The sequence below is a fragment of the Puma concolor genome, chromosome A2 (assembly GCF_028749965.1).
Source record: "Puma concolor isolate L17-30 chromosome A2, mPumCon1.1.hap2, whole genome shotgun sequence".
In the NCBI taxonomy this organism is placed as follows: Eukaryota; Metazoa; Chordata; class Mammalia; order Carnivora; family Felidae; genus Puma; species Puma concolor.
In genome coordinates, this window is record NC_141668.1 from 15,451,659 (window position 1) to 15,474,398 (window position 22,740).

At 53.3% G+C, this 22,740-nt stretch overlaps 1 protein-coding gene and 2 long non-coding RNA genes across 3 annotated transcripts; 2 read left to right on the forward strand and 1 right to left on the reverse strand.

The window, feature by feature from the left end:
• Positions 1-1,728: 1,728 nt before the first annotated feature.
• CLEC2L (C-type lectin domain family 2 member L) lies at positions 1,729-17,436 on the reverse strand. Its single transcript, XM_086688830.1, has 5 exons — positions 16,970-17,436; positions 7,688-7,762; positions 5,336-5,502; positions 4,281-4,381; positions 1,729-2,372 (listed from the first exon to the last, which is right to left on the reverse strand). Exons 1-5 carry the CDS (start codon positions 17,157-17,159, stop codon positions 2,261-2,263), a joined length of 645 nt encoding a protein of 214 aa, XP_086544956.1. The 5' UTR covers positions 17,160-17,436; the 3' UTR covers positions 1,729-2,260.
• On the forward strand, positions 3,937-7,931 carry LOC147583020 (uncharacterized). The gene is made up of 3 exons (XR_015244660.1): positions 3,937-4,166; positions 4,898-5,672; positions 5,950-7,931. It is a non-coding gene; the product is annotated as an uncharacterized LOC147583020 (long non-coding RNA).
• Positions 11,325-21,584, forward strand: LOC147583021 (uncharacterized). The gene is made up of 2 exons (XR_015244655.1): positions 11,325-11,467; positions 18,805-21,584. It is a non-coding gene; the product is annotated as an uncharacterized LOC147583021 (long non-coding RNA).
• Positions 21,585-22,740: the final 1,156 nt, after the last annotated feature.

The window sequence follows — 22,740 nt, forward strand, 5'->3', positions numbered from 1 at the left end:
CTGAGGAGGGTCCGGTGCGCAGGCTCAGCCTTCTGCGGGGGTCCCTGCCCGCTCCTGGGGCTCACCGAGGATGGGACTGGGGTTTGGGCTCAAATCCGCTCAGGGCACAACAGCCCAGGCTCCAAGCTAAGCACTCTCTCAACTCCAGGGGGGGTCGCCTTGGCAAGGAAAAAATCTTCGCAAGGGGCTAAGTAAGGTGGTCCCTGCTCCAGCGACGGTGGGGGTTGGGGTGGGGAATCCAGCACCGGCGGGGTGTCCGCCCTCGGTGCTGCCCCCTGTGGCCGCCAAGAGCACAGCACCCGGCCCTGCAGCCGGGCAACCGGGTCCGCTCAGCCACATGGGAGACCGAGGTGCTTCGCCCGGGTATAAGCTTTGGAAGGATTGCCTACGTTTCTGAAGTTTGGCCGTGCTCCCTTCCCAGCCCTCTTCAGTGCCTGGTTGTCTGCAGGTGAGAGCACAGCCCGGAAGCCCCGGCCAGGCGCTACCACGCCTCGGGACCCCGGGATCCTGCCACACTCAGTCTGGCCACCTGCGTCAGCCTTTCCTCCTTTCCTCCTTGGGCATTTCTGTAAGAATTAAATGAGGTACCACTGGCAAGGCTTTTGAGCCTCACGTCTTTGCGGGGAAGAGATTGTGCATGACTGAGAATAGGGGGAAGTGAGACTCCCCCCTCCGTCCCCCAAAGTAGTCCCCGCGGCAGCCGACCGTGGCCTCGGTGCTCAGCCCCGCAACGTTTCCCCACCGGGGCTGAGAAGGTGCCGGGCTTCCTGCCACCCCGCCCAGGCGCCACCACTGCCCTGAATCCCTATCACCTCTTAATAGTACGCTTGGGTTCCTCACTGGCTTCCCACTAAAAACAAAATGTGAACTCTCAAAAGGCCCATATTTTACTAGATACCTGGAAAGCACGCAGAAAGTTCAACACCACCAAGTTGACAGCTTTGTCTGAAAATGGACAGTAGAAGGGCTGAGCAGAACACAGCAGGACCTGGTTTCGCTCTGAGCTATTTTCTGAAAATGGGCCAGGACCCACATTCACATGGGCCACTCCCGGGCAGGCCAGCCCTCTCAGCCAGCCCGGGGCCCTGAGAGGAGGCCGGGGAGGCCGGGCTCCACTGTGTGTGCTGGGGGCCGGGCGCCCTTGGAGCCTCTGCAGGCCCAGGGGAACTGCCAGGCCCCTGCTTCCTCCCCAGGCAGACCAAGGGGGGACAGGAAGGGGCCTCGGGACCTTCCCAAACTCTTACCCGCCCAACATGAACGTCATCTTTTCTGCACGGCTAATCCTCCCGCTCATATCACCCCCCTCCTCCCCTAAGGCAGGATAAGCCATCCCTCAACTGTGTTCCAGAACGTTCTGGTGCTTCCCAAGCTGTTGCCTCTGCTCTCTGCGTGCTCCTTGGGGGATAAAGCTGTTGCTCCCCATGCCCGGCGTGGTGTCCGGCACGCAGTAGGTGTGATGTGAATAGAAGTTTGTCATACTGAGTGGAATAGTAATGAGGGAGCCAGATGGACACCCCCCTCCGACAGCTAAGAATAACTCGGTAGCTTAGCAAAATTAAAGGGTGCCCCGAGGCCACAGAATGTGCTTTTCGTCCTCGGTTCCCACACGCTGCCACCTGCCACACCAGATCAAGTGCATCTCGGTGGTGCCTTCCCGCAGACAGGAACCCAGAAACGTGTCCCTCTGCTCCTCCCCCAAGCCGTGACCCTGGAACAAACAGCGGCAGATTTCTCTGGACGCCAGTCATCTCTTTATTCCATCAGTGACCAACACCACAGCACCACAGATGCGGCAGGGGCCTGCCTGAGAGCCCCAGCGAGGCAAACAGGGCGGATGGAGGGGGCCCTGTAAGGGGAAGGCCTCCCTCGCTGCCTCCCCAGCACCCCGGAGAAATGACTGTAATGCACTCTGTGACGGTGCCGGAGGAAGTATTCCAGGCCTGGGCCAGGGAGGGATTTGTTGGGGTGGCTAAGGGTGGACTCTGAACTTGAGAAGGGACCGTGTGCAGACGTGTGCGTGCATGCGTGCGTGTGCATGTGTGTGTGTGTGTTTGGGGGACGCCTACACTACTGAGCATGTGGGATTTGACGGCTGAACCACAGGACCTGCCTGGGGCCAAGGAAGCCAGGAACCAGGGCTGTGGGACCCGAATGGGGGCCGGAGCGCAGGCCACCCTCCTCACTGCTTCGCCTTGGAGAGCAGCCTGGGGCGGGCAGGTCTCGGCGCCTGGCTGGAGAGCTGCCTCTGGCCTGACCCACCTCATGTGTAGGCCATCTTGCTGCACACCCAGGGCCGGGTCATAAGACACTCCGTCGACACCAGCCTGGTGGGCTCCACGAAGACGCACTCTCCCAGGCCCGAGATCGGGAATCTGGGGCCAGAAGACAAGAGAGCAGGCGGTTAGAACCTGGCACGCACAGCATGGCCCCGGAGGCCCTGTGACCTGTCCCTTCCCTCCGGAGCCACCTTCTAGTGCTTTGGGCCCCAAGAGAACTTTCTCGTGCAGCCTCTCATTGTTTCCCTACTGTGTCCACCACGGCTCCAGGCACGCTGGGGATGTCCGCAGACATCTCCTGAACACAACTGCACTTTCCTGTCCTTCCAGAGTTAGCTCACTCATCCGTCCCGTGAGCCAGTATCCGGTTCAGGACCACCCTCTGCCCCCTGCTCCCCAAAGCACCTGCCTACACCACGGGCACCGCCTGTCACAGCTCGTGGGGCCTGTGTCTGTCCCCGCCAGCCCCCCAGGCAGTCAGCTCCTGAACAGCGGGCTCCATGCCTCCCTCATCTCGGCTCCCCTGCAGCACACGGTGTCCAGCACAGGAAGAGCTCAGCAGAGATGAGCTGAATTAAACTAGCTCACAGGGGTGGACCTGATTAACCCCAGCGTTTGATACCCAGGCTGTGTTGCCCACAAATTCACTGACATCATCGGTGGACGTGGGGGTTGGGGGTCCTTTCTACCTCAAATCATTCCTGTGAATTTCAGTATTGCTTCTTAACCTCATTGGTCACCCTGATCTGAGTTCCCTGCCAAGGCTGGAGCCAGGGTCTCACAAGAGAGGACACCAGAATGACCTCGAGAGAGACTGCCAGGCAGGACCACCTCGGTGCCAGAGAAACGTGGCCTAGAGGCCCTTTGGTTGACAGGTGGTCGGCACACTGGGAACCCCAGCCTCCGGGGCTCTCCCAGCTTCTGAGAACAGGAAGCTTCCAGATGAGGGGAGAAAGGGGCAGAAAATGCAAGACTTCTCAGCAGCTCTAAGGATAGGCCTGGGGTGAAGGCAGGAAACAGAGAGAAAAAGGAAGAGACAATGAGGACAAAGAGGGGTGCAGAATGAAGGGCAAGGGAGCCCGGGGAACGGAGGGAAGGAGCTGATGAGCTGCTCGCCCCCTAGAGGCTACCAGCGACTGATGCAGCCCCCAGCCAGTTTCGAATGGGAAGGCCGCGGTGGAGCGCTGGGGGTCAGTCCTCCCGCCTCCCCTGCCTTGGGGTCCCTCCTGCATCATCATCACCATCATCAGGTGAGCAGCCTGGTCTCTCGGGTCTGGACTAGAAGCTGAGGTTCTTATTCCCCTGTACGCACTCCCCTGTGTTTCCCCAAGCCTGGACTGCCCCCCTCCACTATCATCACCCCCCCACTGCCACAGACATACACCCCCCACTGCCCACGGCCACCGGCACCCCACAAACCAGTCCCTGAGATGGCACTCCTGCCACCCCATCACACACTCCCATCCACACCACTTGGGTCGCACAAGGGACACCACCACTGCACACGCCCCCAGCACCCTCAGGAGGTGTTTTCTCTAAGACCATGCGCACAGCGCCCAGGGCTCGGAGCCCCCCTCTTCCATGATAACAATGTTTAAGCAGCACACAGCTGCCGGGAATGGAGGCCCCATCTCCGGCAGCTGTGGTCACGTGGCTAAGTTCTGGCCAATGCAGAAGAACATCCGGGGCCTGTCTTGCCCTTCCTCGGAGCCACCCTGAGCCACCCAGACCGGCCGCTACACGAACCGGGAGCCCCAAGATGGAAAAAGCCTGGCGGCGGAAAGCTCCGCTGGCTACATTACAGCAGAGCCGCCAAAGCAGGCTGCACGGGAGAGGACAGGGAAGTAAAGCCGTTATCGTTTTCTCTGTCACACGCCGCTGAACCTGGAGGTTAGTAGCTCTAGCTGGCCCAGACCCGGGGGGCTCTCTCTGGGGGGTTGTGTCCAGGGAGCTAGGCCTCCCCCAGTCTAAGCTCAGGGGCCAGAAGATGAAGCCTCAGCTCACGTGTCCGGGTCAAACGGGTCCCCGTTGACCCAGTGGAATTCGTCCCCCACTCTGCGCAGGCCAATCCAGGGCTCCCTCCGCGTGAACTTGAACATAAACTCCTGTACCAAGGAAAGAGGGAAACCTGAGTCATATGAGGTCTCCTGGCTGTTCAGACATGCCAAGACTAATCTCAGCTGAGAAGGCCGGCTCCCAGGACGTACAGACACTGAAAGGGGGTCCGTCACTGCATCCCGAAAGTAAGGAGCTGGGGTCACAGAGTGCCCTGCGCTCCCACTGACCTCTGTCGCAGCACTGGCCCGCACTAGCCTTGGGGCCTGGAGCGTGCCTGCTGAACCGGGAAGCCTGGAACAAAGTTCATCTTCTGAGCTCAGATTCTTCGGGACACCTGGGTGGCTCGGTTGGTTAAGTGTCACCTTTAGCTCAGGTCATAATTTTGTGGTTTGTGAGTTCGAGCCCTGCTTCAGGCTCTGTGCTGACAGCTCAAAGCCTGGAGGCTGCTTCAGATTCTGTCTGTCTCTCTCTCTCTGTCTCTGCCCCTCCCCTGCCTGTGCTCCCTCTCTCCCTTTCTCTGTCTCTCAAAAATAAACATTAAAAAATATATATTTATAAAAAAGAAGTGATTTTTAGATTATCCGCTATTTTGGATTGCCACGCCACTGTTACCCTCAAAATGCAAAACGGACCACAGACTCACTAATTGCATTTCTGTCACATTTATACTGATAAAACTGTTATGGGCATTAAGTGAGAGCTCATGCCCTGATGTGGACTCGTAGAAGATGCCAGCGTGTTCTTCATCCACAAGTGCCCTGGTAACTTGTAATTCTCACACTTGGCAAAACTGAGTTGAGCTCTGCAAACCGGCCTTGGATTGAAACCATCGGCCTTCGCGACAGCCCCAGAAACGGGAGCCACTCGGGCTCCCGCCCCGTGGGGCCCACCAGCACACCCCAGGCTGGGTGCCTTCTGGAAGCACGCCATGGGGGACACCACATCCCAGGAGTGTGGTCCTCCCCGAAGGTCCCCCCCCCCCCCCCCGGCCCAGGGCTCACCAGCTCCTTCTGGCTCTGAATCACAGCCAGCACAGCATCGTGAGTATGGCAGTGCTGCCTGCCCGTGTTCCAGTCTCTCGGCTCCTCAGAAAAGAAGTAGCATTTCCTTCCGTAGAGCAGCCAGTCCTCTGGGCAGGGCGCTTCGCACTTGATACAGCCCTTGGAAGCTGCCGGGAAGACCGAGAGGACTCAGTGTCCGCCAGCACGCCTGGCCCCTGCCTGGGCCTGAAGGATCCCCAAATCCCCCCCCCCCCGCCCCCCGCCTGACTTGGGTGCCCTCCAGTGATGACTCAGGTGGCTGTCTTCCCACGTGAGCGGCTCTCGCAGTGCCTGGCAGGTAATAGGTTGGTGACTAAATGAACGGTAAGGGAGATCTGGGAGGCTGGCAAGGCCACAACCGCCAGGGGAGGTGACAGCAGATTAGCCCCTGGGTTAAGATCTCATCTCTCTCTCTCAACTCCTGGAGGCTCGGAACCCCAGAAACAGAATTAGGAAAGACCTAGAGGCCACACGCGCTCTCTCCCCGGCCAGGGTGGGAACCACCAACCCCCTCTCATTGGCTGTGCCCTCGGTAGCTAACAATTCAACCTGTTTCACTGCTGAACTGCTGCCAGGTTCTTTTTCAGTGTTGAGCCCCAACCTGCCTTCCCAAGACCTAGACCTCCAGGTCTAGGTTCTGCCCCTGGAGTGACCCAGAGCAAGCCCAGCCTGTCTTCTGCCGCCTACTTGAAGAAGGATGCCAGATTCCGCTCATCCAGGTTTCCATAATTCCTTGCGAAAGATGCTCTCCACACCCTTCTCCGTCCCGTCTGGCTCACTGTGGTACATCCGCACGGTCACCAAAAGGCTGCCACCAGGACAGACAGAGGCGGCCCCACCCCCAGCAACAGTGCCATACTGCCTTCCAGTTGCTATGGGCTTTCCTGCCTGCAGACAGCTTCAGTGAAAAGAATCAGTGGGTACGTGCATACGTGCGCTTTCCTAGGCCAGCAGAACATACGCTTGGATCGTTTTCGTATGATCTGTTTCCAAGCCAGGTCTCCCCTGTGTCCTGAACTCGTATAAATCACTTTGTAAGTCCATATGGATATCTTATTTTTATTTCTTCCACCTTTATCTCATTCACGTGGGCTCATCTGAGTTTTGAAAGACACATTTTAATCTTTAATTTTTTTTTTCCATCTGTCTTCTAAGCATCCTTCCTCTGTCATCCCAAGCATCCTTGTAACACCTACAAATTCCATAAGCATATTTTTGTTTGTGTTCGTACGAGCAATTGATTAAAATGTAGACCAGGACAAAGCCAAGAACAGGCCTGTGGTTCTCCAGCCCCTAAGGATCTATAGCCGCACCGACACCAATTAAATAATCGACACTCTGGCTTATCTGCTCGGTGCACTGTGATCACTTGGGAGTATTGACCATGGTGAGGCCACTTTCAACTGCCTTTCCGCAAGGATCTCCAAAGAGACTCTGTTGTGCTTTAGTAAAATCACAACGTGCTATGTCTTTGCATGGCTCTGACCTCCCCAACCCAGCACTGGGACACCCAGTACCAGGAAACCAATTTAATTTGTAGTGATTATTCTAGGTTGAGCTGGCACCAGTGGTCACCATATTCTTTTCTAAACACTCACAAATCCCCTGATTATCACGCATGCCCGAAGGTGAGGATTTAGCAGGAGCCGATGTTGTCATTGGACTTTTCTCCCATTTTAAGGTGCCCGCCTCTGGTCTTAGGGTGCTTCTCAAAGATTAAAGCCAGAGGCACTGAAATCACTTTGCAGACTCTTCAGAACCCACGACATACTTAGACTTGAATCCATTCAAAGCAGCCAGATCTCCTGGTCATATAGCCTCACCTGTTCTTAGTTGCAATTTCCTCCTTTTTATTCCTTTCTTCCTTCCTCCCTTCCTTCTTTCTTTTTGTCCTCGGCATTTACGGGGACTGACACACAGCAGGGCTCAGTAAATGTTCACTAAATGAATGAACGTGATCTTTAAAGGCCCTCATCCCCCAGCCATCTCCTCAAGAAGCAGGGTCTGCCTAACTCCCCTCAAGCTGGTTTGTGTTCTTGAAGCACGTACAGAACAGTCCCTAAGTAACATCGCTCCTTCCCCACATGGCTTAGTAAAGGGGACATGTGGAGTCAATGTGTGACTATATTATTTTTGGCTACACTCGCATCTGGAAACAGCACTCTGTTTTCTGTGCTTTGTTCCCCACAGAATACGTAGTATGTCTGGAACCTTTCTTTACCTAATTAGACTTTACCTAATTTGACAAGGGGTGTATATGGATATAGGCGTCTCTGTATACACTTGCATAAATGCTCTGACATGCATGCTCACCCAAGATGCTCATCACCACCAGGATAGCGAACAGAAGGACTGCGATGGCCCCCAGCAGGAGACGTGTGGTGGTGTCTGAGAAGAAAAGAAAGCGGTTCAATACCCGGCCACCCACCCCACCGCCAATCCCCATCGCCAGCCCCAAGTCCTCATAGTGAGAACATCTAGCCTGAGCCCGGCAATCTGTGTTTTTTGTGTTTTTTTGTTTTTGTTTTTGTTTTTGAGAGAGAGAGAGAGAGCATGAGAGAGGGAGGGGCAGAGGGAGAGAGAGAATCCAAAGCAGGCTCAGCATGGAGCCCAATGCAGGGTTCGAACTCATGAACCAATGAGATCATGACCTGAGCTGAAATCAAGAGGCTGAGGCTTGACTGACTGAGCCACCCAGGCGCCCCATCAATCTGTTTTAGCAAGCCCTCCGCGTGATTCAGATGCATGATGAAGTCTGAGAGCCTGTGTTCTGGAACACAGTTCTGAATCTGTGACACTGCCCTCTCCCGGCTTAAAAGCCCTCCTTCCAAGGCTCTGCACTTGACCGTCTTCTGTGGTTGTTAGGCTTTCCAGTCCTCACCTCCTGCTGCTTCTCTGCCTGGTCCCCGGTTTTGGCCACATGGACTCCTTGAAACAACCCAACCCGTCCTCACAGCCCTGGGGCTGGGTCTCTGCCCTCAGAGCTCTCCTCCTCCACTGCTACCTCTGGAAATCCTGCCCATGTCTATACCTGCTATCCTCTTCACAATACCTCTGCCTTCTCCCCTTTTGTTTTTTCTATCACTGAAAATTTTTATTTTATCTTTAAGGGAAGAACCCTTTGAGACTTCGGACAGCCTATTAAAGTTCTTCTTACTGTCAGAACATAGACATCACATAAAAGTTGCCATTTTAACCACTAAGTGTACAATGAATGGCGTTAATTACATCCATGATGTGGGGCAACTATCCCCACTGTCTTTTTAGTTTTACAAATAAACTTTCTCGTCACCCAAACAGAAACTCCATTCTGATTAAGCATTCATTCCCTGCTCCCACCTCCCCCTGCCAGCCCCTGATAATCTCGAAATCTACTTTCTGTCTCCACAAATTTGCCTAGTCTAGATATTTCATATAAGTGGAATCATACCATATTTGTCTTTTTGTGTCTGACTTATTTCACTTCAAGGTCCATCCACATTGCAGCATGTGCCAGAACGTCATTCCTTTTTATGGCTGCGTAATATCCCGTTGTGCAAATACATATATATGTTATATGTGTATATATGGTTGTTGTTATTTACCCATTCATCTGTTGATCGACACTTGGTGGGGGGGGGGGACATGAACATCCAACCCATAACAATGTTCTTTTTTTTTTTTTTTTTTCAAAGTTTATTTTTGGGACAGAGAGAGACAGAGCATGAACGGGGGAGGGGCAGAGAGAGAGGAAGACACAGAATCAGAAACAGGCTCCAGGCTCTGAGCCATCAGCCCAGAGCCTGACACGGGGCTTGAACTCACGGACCGCGAGATCGTGACCTGGCTGAAGTCGGACGCTTAACCGACTGCGCCACCCAGGCGCCCCATAACAATGTTCTTGAAGAAGCATCCCCCCAAACCCTTCTGAGCTTCTCTAATCTAATTTTGCCTTCTAAGCCCCCCTGCCACCCTGGAATCTCCCTTTACCAGCAGCCTGAGGATCTCTCTGCCTCCCTCAGGTACTGGCTCTCCTGCACTTTCTGTCCCACGCCTTCTTTTTTCTTGGTTTACTCCCTTGTTTGGGTGGAGCACATCTTCCAATAGAGAAAGGACAGAGCAGGACCACCACACCACACAACCACCAGCGGTAAACCATCGCACCGTGTCCTATGGTGAATGCTCCCCCCTGGAGCTGTGAAGTCAGAGGCCTGAGTACTGCAGGTTGGACAGAATTCTCCTGCAGAATGTTGAAGGCATTAATTAACGGTCTTCTAGCTCCAGTGTTGCTCTCGAAGAGTCTAGAGCCATTCTCACCCATGATCCTTTTCATATCAATTTCTTTCCAAGGGTGCTGGCTGGCTCAGTTGGAAGAGCATGCCCCTCTTGATCTTGGGCTCGTGAGCTGGAGCCCTACATTGGGTGTCGAGATCGCTTCAATAAATAAATAAACTTAAAAAAAGAATAATATCAATTGCTATCCGCCCCCTGCCGGAAGCTTTTAGGATCTTTTCTTTATCCCTCGGTCTTCTAAAATTTCATCATGCATGCCATGCCCTAGTTTGGGTCCATTTGCGTCCACTAAAGTAGGCAATCAATGGGCCCTCTCCATCTGGAAGCTCATGTCCTTTGGTTTCAGGAAATTTTCTTTAATTATATCATCAATGGTTTCCTCTTGTCCATTTTCTCTGTCCTCTTTCTGGAAGTCATATTCTGCAGATGTTGGACCACCTGAACTGGTCCTCTGAGTTTCTTTTTCTTTTTTCCCCCCTTATCAACTATCTTTTTGCCTTTTTTGCTCTATTTCCTAGGAGATTTTTCTCAACTTTATCTTCCTGCTCTCCTGACTTTTCCATTTCTGCAAGTACTTTTAATTTTCAGGGTGGTGTTTTTGTTTTGCTATGGTCTGCTCCTGTTCTCTGAAGACCCATTCTCAAAGCATCCTGTTTTTAATGGTGCCATATTTGCTCTGATCTCTTTGAGGATATTGCCAATAGTTTTTTGGAGGGGGAGAAAAAGGAGAGGTGGACAGAAAGCTTAGTTCTCCTTGGATTGTCTGGGTTTCTTCCAAATTGCTTTTTTTTCCTGTTCATTTGTTTTGGTCTCTAGTTTCCAAGTCAGAGAGTTTCCTCGGATGTCTGGAATTCCTTGGTTATTTGTTCCTGATTAATGCAGGAGGAAAGAGTCCACTGGGGCCTCTGAAGCTGGGAAAAGGCTTATTAACTGTGGGGTCCCAGCGGAGTGACCAGGTGGGGCTCTCTGAATGCCCCAGGTTTTTCCTCTTGGGTGGGCCAGAATTCCCGGAGAAGTCTCTTCTGTTTCCCTCCCAGGCAGAGAGGCTGGGAGACCATGCTAAGTATTCAGTATGTAAATGTCCACTTACCTGCTTGCTCCCAAATGTACTGCTGTCTCAAGACCCTCCCTAAGACAGCCTCGGACTCCTGCCAGCGCTGGGAAGATGCTGGACAACTGGCAAAGAGGCTCTGGGGAGCTAAATCATTTCTAAAATGTTCGACCAGCTCTCCCGTTTCAGCTCCATCTTCCCTCGCTGCCGTGATGACCGGTGTCCCCATCTCCATACTCTGGGGTTCCTGCATGTGACTCAGGCCATTCCTCTGCTTGTCCAGCCGGTGGAATCAGCTGGCATTCATCATTGACCCCTAGCTCCCAGTTGTGTTGCTATTGTCTTCTCTCCTTCTCTCATTGTCCTTCTGGCCTTTTAAAAATCCCTTTACTGGGGCGCCTGGGTGGCTCAGTCGGTTGGGCAACCGACTTCGGCTCAGGTCATGATCTCACGGTCCATGAGTTCAAGCCCCGCATCGGGCTCTGTGCTGACAGCTCAGAGCCTGGAGCCTGTTTCAGATTCTGTGTCTCCCTCTCTCTCTGACCCTCCCCTGTTCATGCTGTGTCCCTCTCTGTCTCAAAAATAAATAAATGTAAAAAAAAAAAAATCCCTTTACCAATGTGTTAGTGGGCTTCTGGAAGGAAAGAGGATAAATGTGTGCGTTCAGTTTGCCATCTTTACCTACGGGTGCAGCCGGCATTCTGGAATCCTCCCTATGAGCAAGTTCTCTGCTGGCAAGTGGCCAGGAACCTAGGGGCAAGTGGCTGCAGGTGAGAGCAGAGACTCACGTGTGCCCTCCGGGGCTGGGCTCTTTCTGCACCTTCTCTGTTGTCCTCAACGGCAGCTTGTCATAGGGCTGATCCCCCCTGAGCTGCCTGGTAACTGCCTGTGGCAAGTGCCCTGTATGTATCCTTCCTCTCCCTTCTCTACTCGCCCGTCTAGGCCGATACACGCTGGCACCATAACACTTTGTGCACTGAAGATAAGAGCATAGCATCTTAAACCACTTTGGTAGGTTCAAATCCCAGCTCTGCCCCTTTCTAGATGATTTAGTAACTTCGCGGCAAAGTTACTTAGCTTCTATTTTTACTTCATTTTCTCCACCCTTAAAATGAGGGCATAGGGGCGCCTGGGTGGCGCAGTCGGTTAGCGTCCGACTTCAGCCAGGTCACGATCTCGCGGTCCGTGAGTTCGAGCCCCGCGTTGGGCTCTGGGCTGACAGCTCGGAGCCTGGAGCCTGTTTCCGATTCTGTGTCTCCCTCCCCCTCTCTCTCTGCCCCTCCCCCGTTCATGCTCTGTCTCTCTCTGTCCCAAAAATAAATAAACGTTGAAAAAATAAATAAATAAAATGAGGTCATAGTAGTATCTGCCTCCTAAAATTTTGTGAGAAATCATCATTCAGTGCTTAGCAGGTGTCTGGCTTAGAAAGCTCTACTTCAGTGTTAGCAATCACCATGGTGATGACGATGACGATGATGATGAGCCCACAGGCTCCTTTAGGGAAAAGCCCGTGCTTTACTCACCTTTGCATTCCCTACATAGGGTACAGAGCACCCGCCAGTACTCAAAAACCTGAGGGGGACTTAGCTACACTGAGTGACAATGTCCTTAGCCTTAAACTCTGCTGAGTTTGTAGGAAAGGCCACATGGATGTACAGCTGCTCTCTGGGGGTGGGGATGTGCACGTGCATCTCTGATATCACAGAACCAGGGAGCCTCTTGGGACTTTCACAGGGATAACTGCTCTGGACGTTGCACTGTGGACAGAAAAAGACCCTCTAGGGAGTCCCGACTCCTTGCTCACTACTGCTGTCACAGAGGACGGCTGTGGGGCTGGACAATCCAAAACAACGCTGTATTCGTTTCCTAGGGTTGGGGTGACAAAACATCACAAACCACATGGCTTAAAACTCCGCAAATTTATTTGCTCGCTTCTGCGGACGAGAAGTCCACGATCAAGGTGCCAGCAGGGACACACTTGCTCCGAAAGCTAGGGGAGTCCTTGCTCTCTTCGTCCTGGCTTCTGAGGGTTTGCTGGTGACCTTCCTCACCCCCGGGTTTGCAGCCCTTCATTCCAGGCTCTGCCTTCTTCATCACGTGAACTTTCTCCCTGTGTGTCTCTTGTCTTCCTGTGACCGTGGTCTTATAAGAACACCAGTCATATTGGATTAGAAACCCACCCACTCCAGAACGGGCAGCCTGGGTGGCTTAGTCAGTTGAGCGTCGAACTTCAGCTCAGGTCATGATCTCACATTTGTGGGTTCAAGCCCCGCATTGGGCTCTGTGCTGACAGCTCGGAGCCTGGAGCCTGCTTCGGATTCTGCGTCTCCCTCTCTCTCTGCCCCTCCCCTGCTTGTGCTCTCTCTCTGCTCCTCCTCTGCTCACACTCTCTCTCTGTCTCTCAAAAATAAATAGACGTTGAAAAAAATATTTTAAAAATACAGTAAAAAAAAAAAAAAATTCAAGCCATAACAAATGTCTAACTCAATCATTCCTTCTATGCAATACTCCACAACAGATGGAGTTTGAGGGTGCGTTTATTTGTGTTTATAAATATATATGAATTAGCCTCATGTTAGAAGGAACCGCTGAAAATCTGGCTGCAACCCGGAAGATGCCCCATCACCCTCACACCCACAGCCCAAAAGAGACTCACCGCTGACCTCTCTCTAAGTTGTCAGGGCCACAGTCTGGCAAGCATAGTCTTGACTGTTCAAAACTATCAAATGCAGAGTTTGGTAATTTTTAAAATTTTAAAAGGCTTGGCTAAATGCATGTGTGTGGTTTTGACCAGGAAGTTGTGGGTTTATGTCTAATCAAGAAACTTTCAACATTAAAAATTCAGAATCGGTGAGCTCTGAAAAATCTATAGCCTGTGATGTGCAGAATCGTCCCCTACCGTACCCCCAGGCTATTCGCTCTTCCCCAATCCCACCCCCGCGGCCAGAAATATCCCCATCTCCTGTCACCCCCAGTCTTTCTAGAACCCAGGCCTCGGCAGCGCGCTGGGTCACCTTTCCTGGCCGCTCCCCGAGGCCAGGGCATGGAAAGAAAGGTTAACAGCCACAGGGAGAGAAGGCTTGCTCAGGAGAACTTCTGTCTGGCTTTCTATTTATAAAGCTAATTGTTCATCTAAGGAAAGTCGAGAAGTCGTGAGCTCTAATTCTGGTTTAAATTTAAGAAGTCCTCAATGTCACTTAACCTGTGAGGAGGAAAAAAAGGTCCGTGCGCGAGGTAGCAGCGTTGTCTGGAGAGTCTGGGCCAGAGAGCTACACGCATCCCAAACACAACTCAGTTCTTCCCGATTAGCCTCATGAAGCCCGAGAACTCTCAGGTCAGAGGCCCTCCTGGCAAACACACGTTACCAAACAATTAGCAAACAACTTGTGTTCTTGGGCAAGACGCTTAGCCTGTCCCAGTGGGCTTGCTCATCTGCAAAATAGGTAACAATGCTCACCAGCCCCTGAAGGGTGTGGGGGGGGGGGTATTAAATGGGACCGTGTCATGAAAGCCTCTGGCCCGGGGTGGGGCACACAGTAGGTGCTTGAGAAATGCCTGGCACTTAGTACCAAAGGAGCACAGCCCCGCCCCGACCGTTCAGCTTGGTCAAGTCAAAAAGTCTCTTCACTTGTCTCAAGGGCAGACCTCTCATCCCATCACAGGTGTTTTCTCAGTGTCAGCTGACGGCTCATTCCATGGACTTCAGCCGGGGGCAGGGAGCAGACTCAAGGTAGGCAATTGCGCTCCCCCGTCACGGGCGCAGGATGCCAAGTCCAGAGAGCTGGTGACAGGAGTCACCTGCACAGCCCACACCCCTGCGCCTTTGTGTGGCCCTGAGGGGCAGAAGGAATTACCTAGCTTAGTAGATCAGGAAACTGAGTCAAACAAGTTTGAAAACGGCCAGCCCATGGTGGTGGAAAGATCTGGCTTGGGTTTACCTGACTTTGAGTTCTTTGTGTCTCACCAAGCTGCCTCAGCCCCCGTCCTGTGATTTCTGCCCGCACAGCAACACCCTGGAGAGACCAGGCCTGGTCCCTGAGTTCCCCTCTTCTGACAGGAGATGGGGGTGCCAAGGGAGCACCCAGCAGACTCTCAGAGCACCGGGGGGCCCTGGACTCAGACCCCAGATACTACAATTCCTGCAGAAAAAGTCCATAGGCCACAGATGCTGGGCCTCCAAGGACATTAAGGGTGGGGCTGCTTCTGGGGAGACCAGGGGAGAACCAGAGGTGGCATGAGATGAGACGCAGAGCCAGGCAAGGACCGGCAAGACAAGGCTGGACTGCAAGAGACACTAAGTACAGATCAGCGAGCTTCTTCGTGGGTAGAAGAGTCCGTGTCCCAAGAGAGCAACCGGGCCTGGGCCTTATTCAGCCTAACCGCAGATGGTCAGCCCAGCCCCGGTTGGGAGCAGAAAGCAGGATGGTCAAAGTCAGGGCCGGGGGTAAAATAGGAACCAGCAAGCCAGAGGCATTGAATGAGGCCACACCACCCCTGAAGCGGCCCTGACCATCAGGGGGCTGGAGTTAGGCTAGGGCAGACCCTGCAGGAATGCCTATGAATGAATGAATGAAGACTCACAGGCAAAAGGAGTGAGCAACTTCCAGACATAACTTGGGCGGGAGGGATGCGGGGATCACAGGCAAATCTGACAATGCCCGACAGAGAAAGCGGTTTGCCCACCTTTTTTCAACTCTACTCTTCCCCGCCTGCGATGGCTCTTCTATTCTGTGACCCAACTTCTTTGCTTCCTTTGTCCCAAATCACCACCCAGGCATCTGACCGTCCCTCCCTCCACAGTTTGCACAGCCCCTCCCCCACACAGGCAGCCCAGACCCCCAGCCCACCGGCCTCTGGGCCAAGAGCTGATATCGCAGCCCCCACCTCTCCCTCCTCGGCAAGGTACCTGCCCTGGCAAGCGCCGGCCAGGTCTCGCCCCCGACCACCACCCCACCTTCCTCACTGACCTGGTCTTGGCCTGACCCCTCTTGATCGCCACCACGTTTCCAAGGGCAAATCCACCGTCTCATTCTATGCTTAACTCTCAACAGTTTCTTCAGAACAAAGTCCAATGCCTGGGTGACCATTCACAGTCTGGACCCTCCAGATCCATCACTTGCCATCCCTTCCCCTCCATTCTGTTACTCTGGAGTTCAGTTTGCCACAGGGACAAGCTAGTTCTGGCCACCTGGCCCCTGAACATGTCATTCCTCGAGCCTGGGGCACCCTGCCTTCTCTCCACTCCAAGAAGGCTTCCTTTTCTTTTTTTTTTTCTTTGCATTTTTATGCTTATTTATTAATTTTTGAGAGGGAGAAAGAGAGAGAGGGAGAAGGGTAGACAGACAGAGAGAGAGAGAGAGAGAGAGAGAGAGAGAGAATCCCAAGCAGGCTCCGTGCTGTCACTGCAGAGCTTGATGCTGGGCTCGAACCCACCAACTGTGAGATCATGATCTGAGTCCCTGACAAGAGCCACCCAGGTGCCCCACAAGTCTTCCTTTAATACTCTGCCCCCAAGGGTTAGGTGACCCAGGCTCTGGGCTTCCCTAGTTAATGCTGCCCAGATTCTCAGCCTTTGGACTGGGGGCGTCAGGAATATCCAGAAGTCCAGAGGGCCAGCCCTCTCCCTTGACAAGTCTAGCATCTCCCACACCACACACCCCCTGGGGCCACAGAGTTTCCCCAATGAGCTCATGAACTTGAATTCTATTTTCCACTTGGTTACCGCCCCCTTGGCTGACCAGGGTCACTCCCTGAGCCCATCTGACTGGAAGAGGAAGGTGGCACGCATGACCTTGCCAGGAAGAGCCTGAGGCATATTCTCCACCTCTCTCCTTCCTATGTGGCCCCGTCACCGCCAGCGCCCCCTCCCCTTCCCACAGCGCAGGGGCACCTTCCCCGGCGTCTACAGCTTTTGTCACTTTGCCCAAAACATTGCCACCACTACAGATCGAAGCCACCCTCTCAACGTGCACATCAGGTGAGGGCCGGTCAGGAACCGTCCCCCTTCATTCTGGAGGAGATTGGGGCTCAGAGCATGAAACCCGCTCCCAAGGTCAAAGAGTGGGTCAGCTGCCTAGGTAGGGTCAAGGCTGTAACTGTAGGTGGTCCTTAGCTACGGTCCTCCCCAACTCCGCCATGTGGCATCTGACTGCCCTGAAATCAATCCTCCCGGCGCTCCCGCCCTCCCTCCGGGAGCTCGGCCAAGGTGACTCTGACCCGCCTCCCGGGTCCCGGGTCCCGGGCCGGGGGACGGAGGGCCGCTCGGCGCTTACCCTCCAAGGCCGCCTTCCAGCTGGTGCTGCCCTCATAGCCCGACCCCGATCGCCGCAGCAGCCCCTCGGGTCCGCGGCCCTCCGCCTCCGCCGGCGAGCGCGGCCTGGGCGCTGCGGGGGCGGGCGCGGGGCGGGCGGCGGGGGGCGGCGGCGGCCGGGTCCGCGCGGGGGGCTCCCGGGCCGGCTCCATGCCCGGCGCTCCGCCGCGCCGCGCCCGCGCTCCTGCGCCGGGGTGCGGGGCCCAGCCCGACGCGCACTCGGCGCTCCGCGCGCCTTGCGGGCCCCCCAGGCCGGCCTCGGGTGGACGAGGGCCGCGGTTGGCGCAGGCCGGGGCTGAGCCCGGCTCCCCGCGCCGGACCCCCGTGCCCGATCGCCGCCGCCTCCGCCAGCCGTGCGCGCCGCGCCTGCCCTGGCCGAGCCGCAGCCTCCGCGCACAGCCGGGGCACGGGGAGGAGCGGGTGGAGGCAGGCGGTAGCGGGGCTGGCGGGGTGGCGCCTGGGGTGGTGGGGGTGGGGACGGGGAGGGGACGGGGAGGGAGGAGGCGCCGAGGAGCAGGGACAGCCCCACAGCCCCAGGCCCCGCCGGCCACCCGCTCCCTTGGCAGGATGCCAGATGCTGCAGAGAGAGGAGCGCGGATCCCGGAGCCGGGAGACCTGTCCTCTAATCCGGGGCATGCACCTCCCAGCCTCCCGCCTGTCCTCTGTGAAATGGAAATAAAGTTTACAGGGATGACGCGGTGAGATTCCGGGAAGATGAAGGGCTTTCCTCTGGGCTGTCGTGGAGTCAGGGCAGAGGGGTGAGGCCGCCACTCGGCCAGACTCTTGACACTGGAGAGAGAGACGGGAGGACCAAGGTCTGAGGGGACAAGTGGAGGAACATTTCAGATTCAGGTCACACTGGTGAACCTCCACGAAGCGCTGGGGACTCTTACATATGTGCGCTGACAACATCCTCGGCTTCGGTTGCAAATCGCAAGTCAACAGCATTTCCGAAGGCTGCACCCTGCGAGCGCGCGGGCTGGGTGGGTTCTCTGACTCCCAGGCCGGGCCTTCCTCCACGGCCTTCACTCAGCCTGTACCCCCTACCTGGCTGCCCCAGGGTCACCTGAGCCTCTAGCTCTGAACCTCCCTCTCCAATCCCAGTCCCGCATCTGTTTCCTATCTCATTAACGGTCCCTCTCATTTCCTCCTGTATTTCCATGGGGATGAGGGCTTACCCTACATATAAGTTTGTAGGTTTCTCGGCTTATTCTTTTGGATTGGACTTGAGGAATCAGATTGCCTTCCCACCACACTGCACCCAGAAGTCAACCAAATCACCTAAGATCTGCAATCAGAATGCACGTTACCATGAGACACCAGGGAGGTCTTCCCTCTCGGCAGAAAGAAGGCTAGGAACACATCGCTTACAATCATTTCACTTTACACAAGTGAATAAAGTGAAAAATTGTAAAACCACCCAAAAAGAAGAAAAACTAAGTATTGGTAGCAGAACATATTTTATTTCGTGGTTGCATTTTGGCAGAATCCCCTTCACAGAGTCTATTCTTGGCTGTCAACAATCAAATTCTCATTGCCAAGTGCATGTGAGTGTTGCTGTATGATTCACAACTCCCATTGCAGCCAAGGGTCTGCAAGGTCCTTCTTCCTTGGGTTCAGGAAAGCGAGAGGGATGGGGGCGGGGCCAGGCATCTTTCTGTTAAAGAAATGCTTCTCTGCTGGGGCAGAGCCTCCCCGGGGTCAAGTGTTTCTCTCTGGACCGTGGCTCATCTTGCTGGAACAAGTCTTCCCAGGAGGAAAGGACCACTCCTTCGTCCTGCCCTTTTTTACCAACAGGTTCCCAGCGATGTGTGTGATTCATCTTCTTCTATCAGCCCCTTCTCAGGCCAGGTGACAACCCCGAATCTTTTCCATCCTCAGCCTAGCCCGAAGATGCAGCCCGTGTTTGCACACCCAGCTAGAGCACACAAATAGAACGTTCGGAGTGGAAATAGGGGGGGATCATCAAACGTCTTTGGCCAAGAGATGTTCCAGCCCCAGAGCCAGGTGTGAGACACGCTGTCAATGATACTGTGGCCCAGGAAATGAGCATGAGCTTGGTTAGTTCCCCGGCACAGGCACTTCAAAAGATGATCGTGGCGAAGGAATCAATCATTTTGCACAGCCAGGGGGTTCCCTAAGCTGCTCCAAAGATTGTCCTCAGGAAGGGAGAGAGTCCATAAGAGTTAAAGAATGTGACAGTGACGATAAGGGTGGGCATGGCGGTAGCTTGTAAATCCCCACATTACCATTTCTGCACCTGGGATCAAGGCACAGCCTTCTTGTCATTGGTGCGGCAGGGCTGGAGATGTCCGTGTGGGTTAGCCAACACCAGCCTTTGTGAGTCACACGCCAGTGTCTCTGATAACACAATTCCCTTAGGATTTCAGGGGCTTGTAGGCTGTTTGCTTCCCAGTGCACGGGAAGGGTCACAAAGCCATCTACTGCCCAAGTCACAGTCCTTTCCCTGTCCCTTACTGACTTCTCTTTCCTTAACGGTTTGAATAAAGTCCTGGCCATGACTGGCATTGTCCCGATGTGACATGTGACAAGTGGTATTGCCAGAGTCACATGTCCATCGCTGAATCAATCCTTGCAGTAGGGTCCAGGACATATGTCCAAGCCCGAAGATGGGGTCAGGGTCATCCCCCCACCCCACCCCTCACCACCGCCCATTGCAGGATTGCCGTGAGGAAGAAATGATTCCCCAAAGCAAATGCAGGTTACTATTCCCGGAAGAAAGAGGAAAGGCTGCTGGCAAGAAAAGACAACAAATATATGCCATATATTTGGAATAATATGCAGCTGTTTAAAAAGAACAAGGTAAATCCGCATATACTGATGTGGAACAATCTCCAAGATAAATCAAGCTAGAAGAAAGCAGGGGCACCTGGATGGCTCAGTCAAGCGTCCAGCTGTCGATTTCAGCTCAGGTCATAATCTCACGGTTTGTGGGACAGAGCCCCCAGTTGGGCTCTGAGCTGACAGTGCGGAGCCTGCTTGGGATTCTCTCTCTTCCTCTCTCTCTCTGCCCCTCCCCTGCTTGCAAACTCATGCTCTTTCTCTCTCTCTCTCTCAAAATAAATAAGCTTTTAAAAAAAGTTAGGAGAAAGCAATATGCAGAAGGGTGTGTATGGTGTGAACTCATGTGTGTCTACTAAGATGTGTGTGTGTGCTTCTATGAAGATTCTTGCAAGAATACCAAGAAACCAAGTTCATGGGTGTTTATCTCCACATAGTGAAACTGGATATGGAGGGCAGAAGTAAGACTCTTTTTGTTTGTTTTCTGTCCTTCTGAATGTTGAACTGAGTACCTGCGCATTTTCCTTAAACATCACCTTTAAGTTGTATTCAGAGCATCTATGTTAGAATTTTTGCCTCATAGCTACTGGGGAAGATTACCGGGTGCACATAATTGGTGACGTGGCTGAGATTTTGGTTGCGAGGCAATTGGCCTGGGATAGCAATCCTCAAGGCCACAGACCAGGAACTGGGTGAAACAGAGCTGTCATGTGCCTTGGTCAGGAGCAGAGGCTGGGGAGACCTTCAGGAGAGGGGGGCAGAGGGCTTGGCTCTCTGGGGCCTTGAACCTTGGCTCAAGGCTGGGGACTTAACTCCTTTTTAGAAACAGAGTGGGCCTGCATTTGGGGTTCAAAGGGTCTTTGGGGGGATCTGAGGCCTATTGGGGCCCTTTTTTGGTACCCTGCCCCCAAGGATGCCCAGAAGTGCTTGATTTTGCTGTGGCCATTTATGCCACTCACCAGTATTAGGGTGATGAACGTTTACATGTAGCTAATACTAGAAACATTCTGCAAATCACCAAGACATGTCAGATCAACTCCGTGGTATTGTTTCTGAGTCCAGGGACAGTGTCTGCTCCTGGGTGAAATCTTCTTCAGGTGCCACACGGGCGGTCAGGCCCCCCTGCTCACAACTGTGCCAAATGAGGGATCTAAGAGACAACGCTGACTCACCAGCCAGGAACTGCTGGCCATTTCACAGACACTCCTTTTCCCATGATACATGAAAATCAAGTTGACAAGAATCAAAAAATCCCCCCTTTAACAAATTCATTCAACAGTTATCGAGTACCAACGACGTGTTGGTTTCCATGCCAGGTGCTGGGAATACGGAAGTTGACGGTGTATCCTGTGGACAGCATACCCAGTCCTGCACCAGTGGGTGGAAGCCGAGCCTCTCCACGGTCTGGCTTTCCCTTTAGAAGTTTCTGAGTGAGAGACCACCCGGCCTCATGCACCACAAGGGGGAGCGCCCCGGGTACCCGCCCTGACGGCATGGAGACAGCTATGTTTAGCATTTCCTGATGGAACCAAAATCTGCAGTCAAGAAAAGCTGGTCCTGGCCAAAACATTGACTTTTGGATGAGAACGATGTCTTCAATAATAATCCTGCCAAAACCACTGCCTCATGCATTAGCCCTCTCCCTAGAGGGTGACAGGAACCAGTAAGTGACAGAAAACTCAACTTGTACAGACTGGGGAAAAAAATCAACTCTGATTTTGTTTTTGTTTTTGTTTTCTGTAAGGACAAAAATAAATGCATATTTTACTACCAAAGTAAGACCTAAGCTGTTCTCATGCAAACATATACATTTTTAAAATAACTTTTCTCCCAGGGGGCACCTGGGTGGCTCAGTCAGTTGAACATCCGACTCTCAATTTCAGCTCATGTCGTGATCTCACCATTCCTGAGTTTGAGCCTTGAGTCAGGCTCTGCACTGACAGCATGGAGCCTGCTTGGGATTTTCTCTCTCCCTATCTCTCTGCCCCTCCCCCACATGCACATGCATATCCCCCCCCCCCCACACCTTTTTAAAATAAATAAATAAATAAATAAATAAATAAATAAAGGGCACTTAGTCGGTTAAGCGTCCAACTTTGGGCTCAGGTCATGATCTCACCATTGGTGAGTTCAAGCCCCACGCTGCTGACAGCCCAGAGCCTGGAACCTGCTTGGGATTCTGTGTCCCTCTCTCTGGCCCTCCCCTGCTCACACTCTGTCTCTTTCTCTCTCTCAAAAATAAATAAACATTAAAAATAAACAAACATTTGGGGCGCCTGGGTGGCTCAGTCGGTTAAGCGGCCGACTTCAGCTCAGGTCATGATCTCGCGGTCCGTGAGTTCGAGCCCCGCGTCGGGCTCTGTGCTGACGGCTCAGAGCCTGGAGCCTGTTTCAGATTCTGTGTGTCCCTCTCTCTGACCCTCCCCCGTTCATGCTCTGTCTCTTTCTTTCTCAAAAATAAATAAACATTAAAATAAATAAATAAATAAACAAACATTAAAAAAAAGATATTAAAAAGGAAATGTTCCAGTTTCCTCATTAGGACAAGAAATGAGCAGGGCAGTGTTCCTGAGTCGGCGTCTCCCTGATGCCACTGACATGAAGGTGAGAAAAATTTCAGTGTCAGCATCAGGATTAGTCATGAACTGCACGAATCGGTAGATCCCACGTGAGGCTGGATCACACAGAGCGAGATAAACTAGCGCCCCCAAAACGAGTTTGGGTATCAGCCCCTGTGTTCACACAACGGGGACCGATCCCCTGCCTGTTTAGACAATAAGCTGGGGGTCAGTTCCTCACTTATTCTTAAACTCACCCAGTAAATATTTGCTGTCTAAACTTCTTAAATAAACGTAATACAATCTAACACAGTAAGACTCTGGGTAAGTCTTAGTGAGTCTGAGTAAGTCCTCGTGTTTGCATTTTGTGAAT

Coding starts and splice junctions, on each gene's coding strand:
- CLEC2L (XM_086688830.1), bottom strand. CDS start 17,159: ATGGAGCCGGCCCGGGAGCCCCCCGCGCGGACCCGGCCGCCGCCGCCC. Junction 7,763..16,969: donor CTGGAAGGCGGCCTTGGAGG/GTAAGCGCCGAG, acceptor TTTTCTTCTCAG/ACACCACCACACGTCTCCTG. Junction 2,373..4,280: donor GACCCGTTTGACCCGGACAC/GTGAGCTGAGGC, acceptor TTCTGGCCCCAG/ATTCCCGATCTCGGGCCTGG.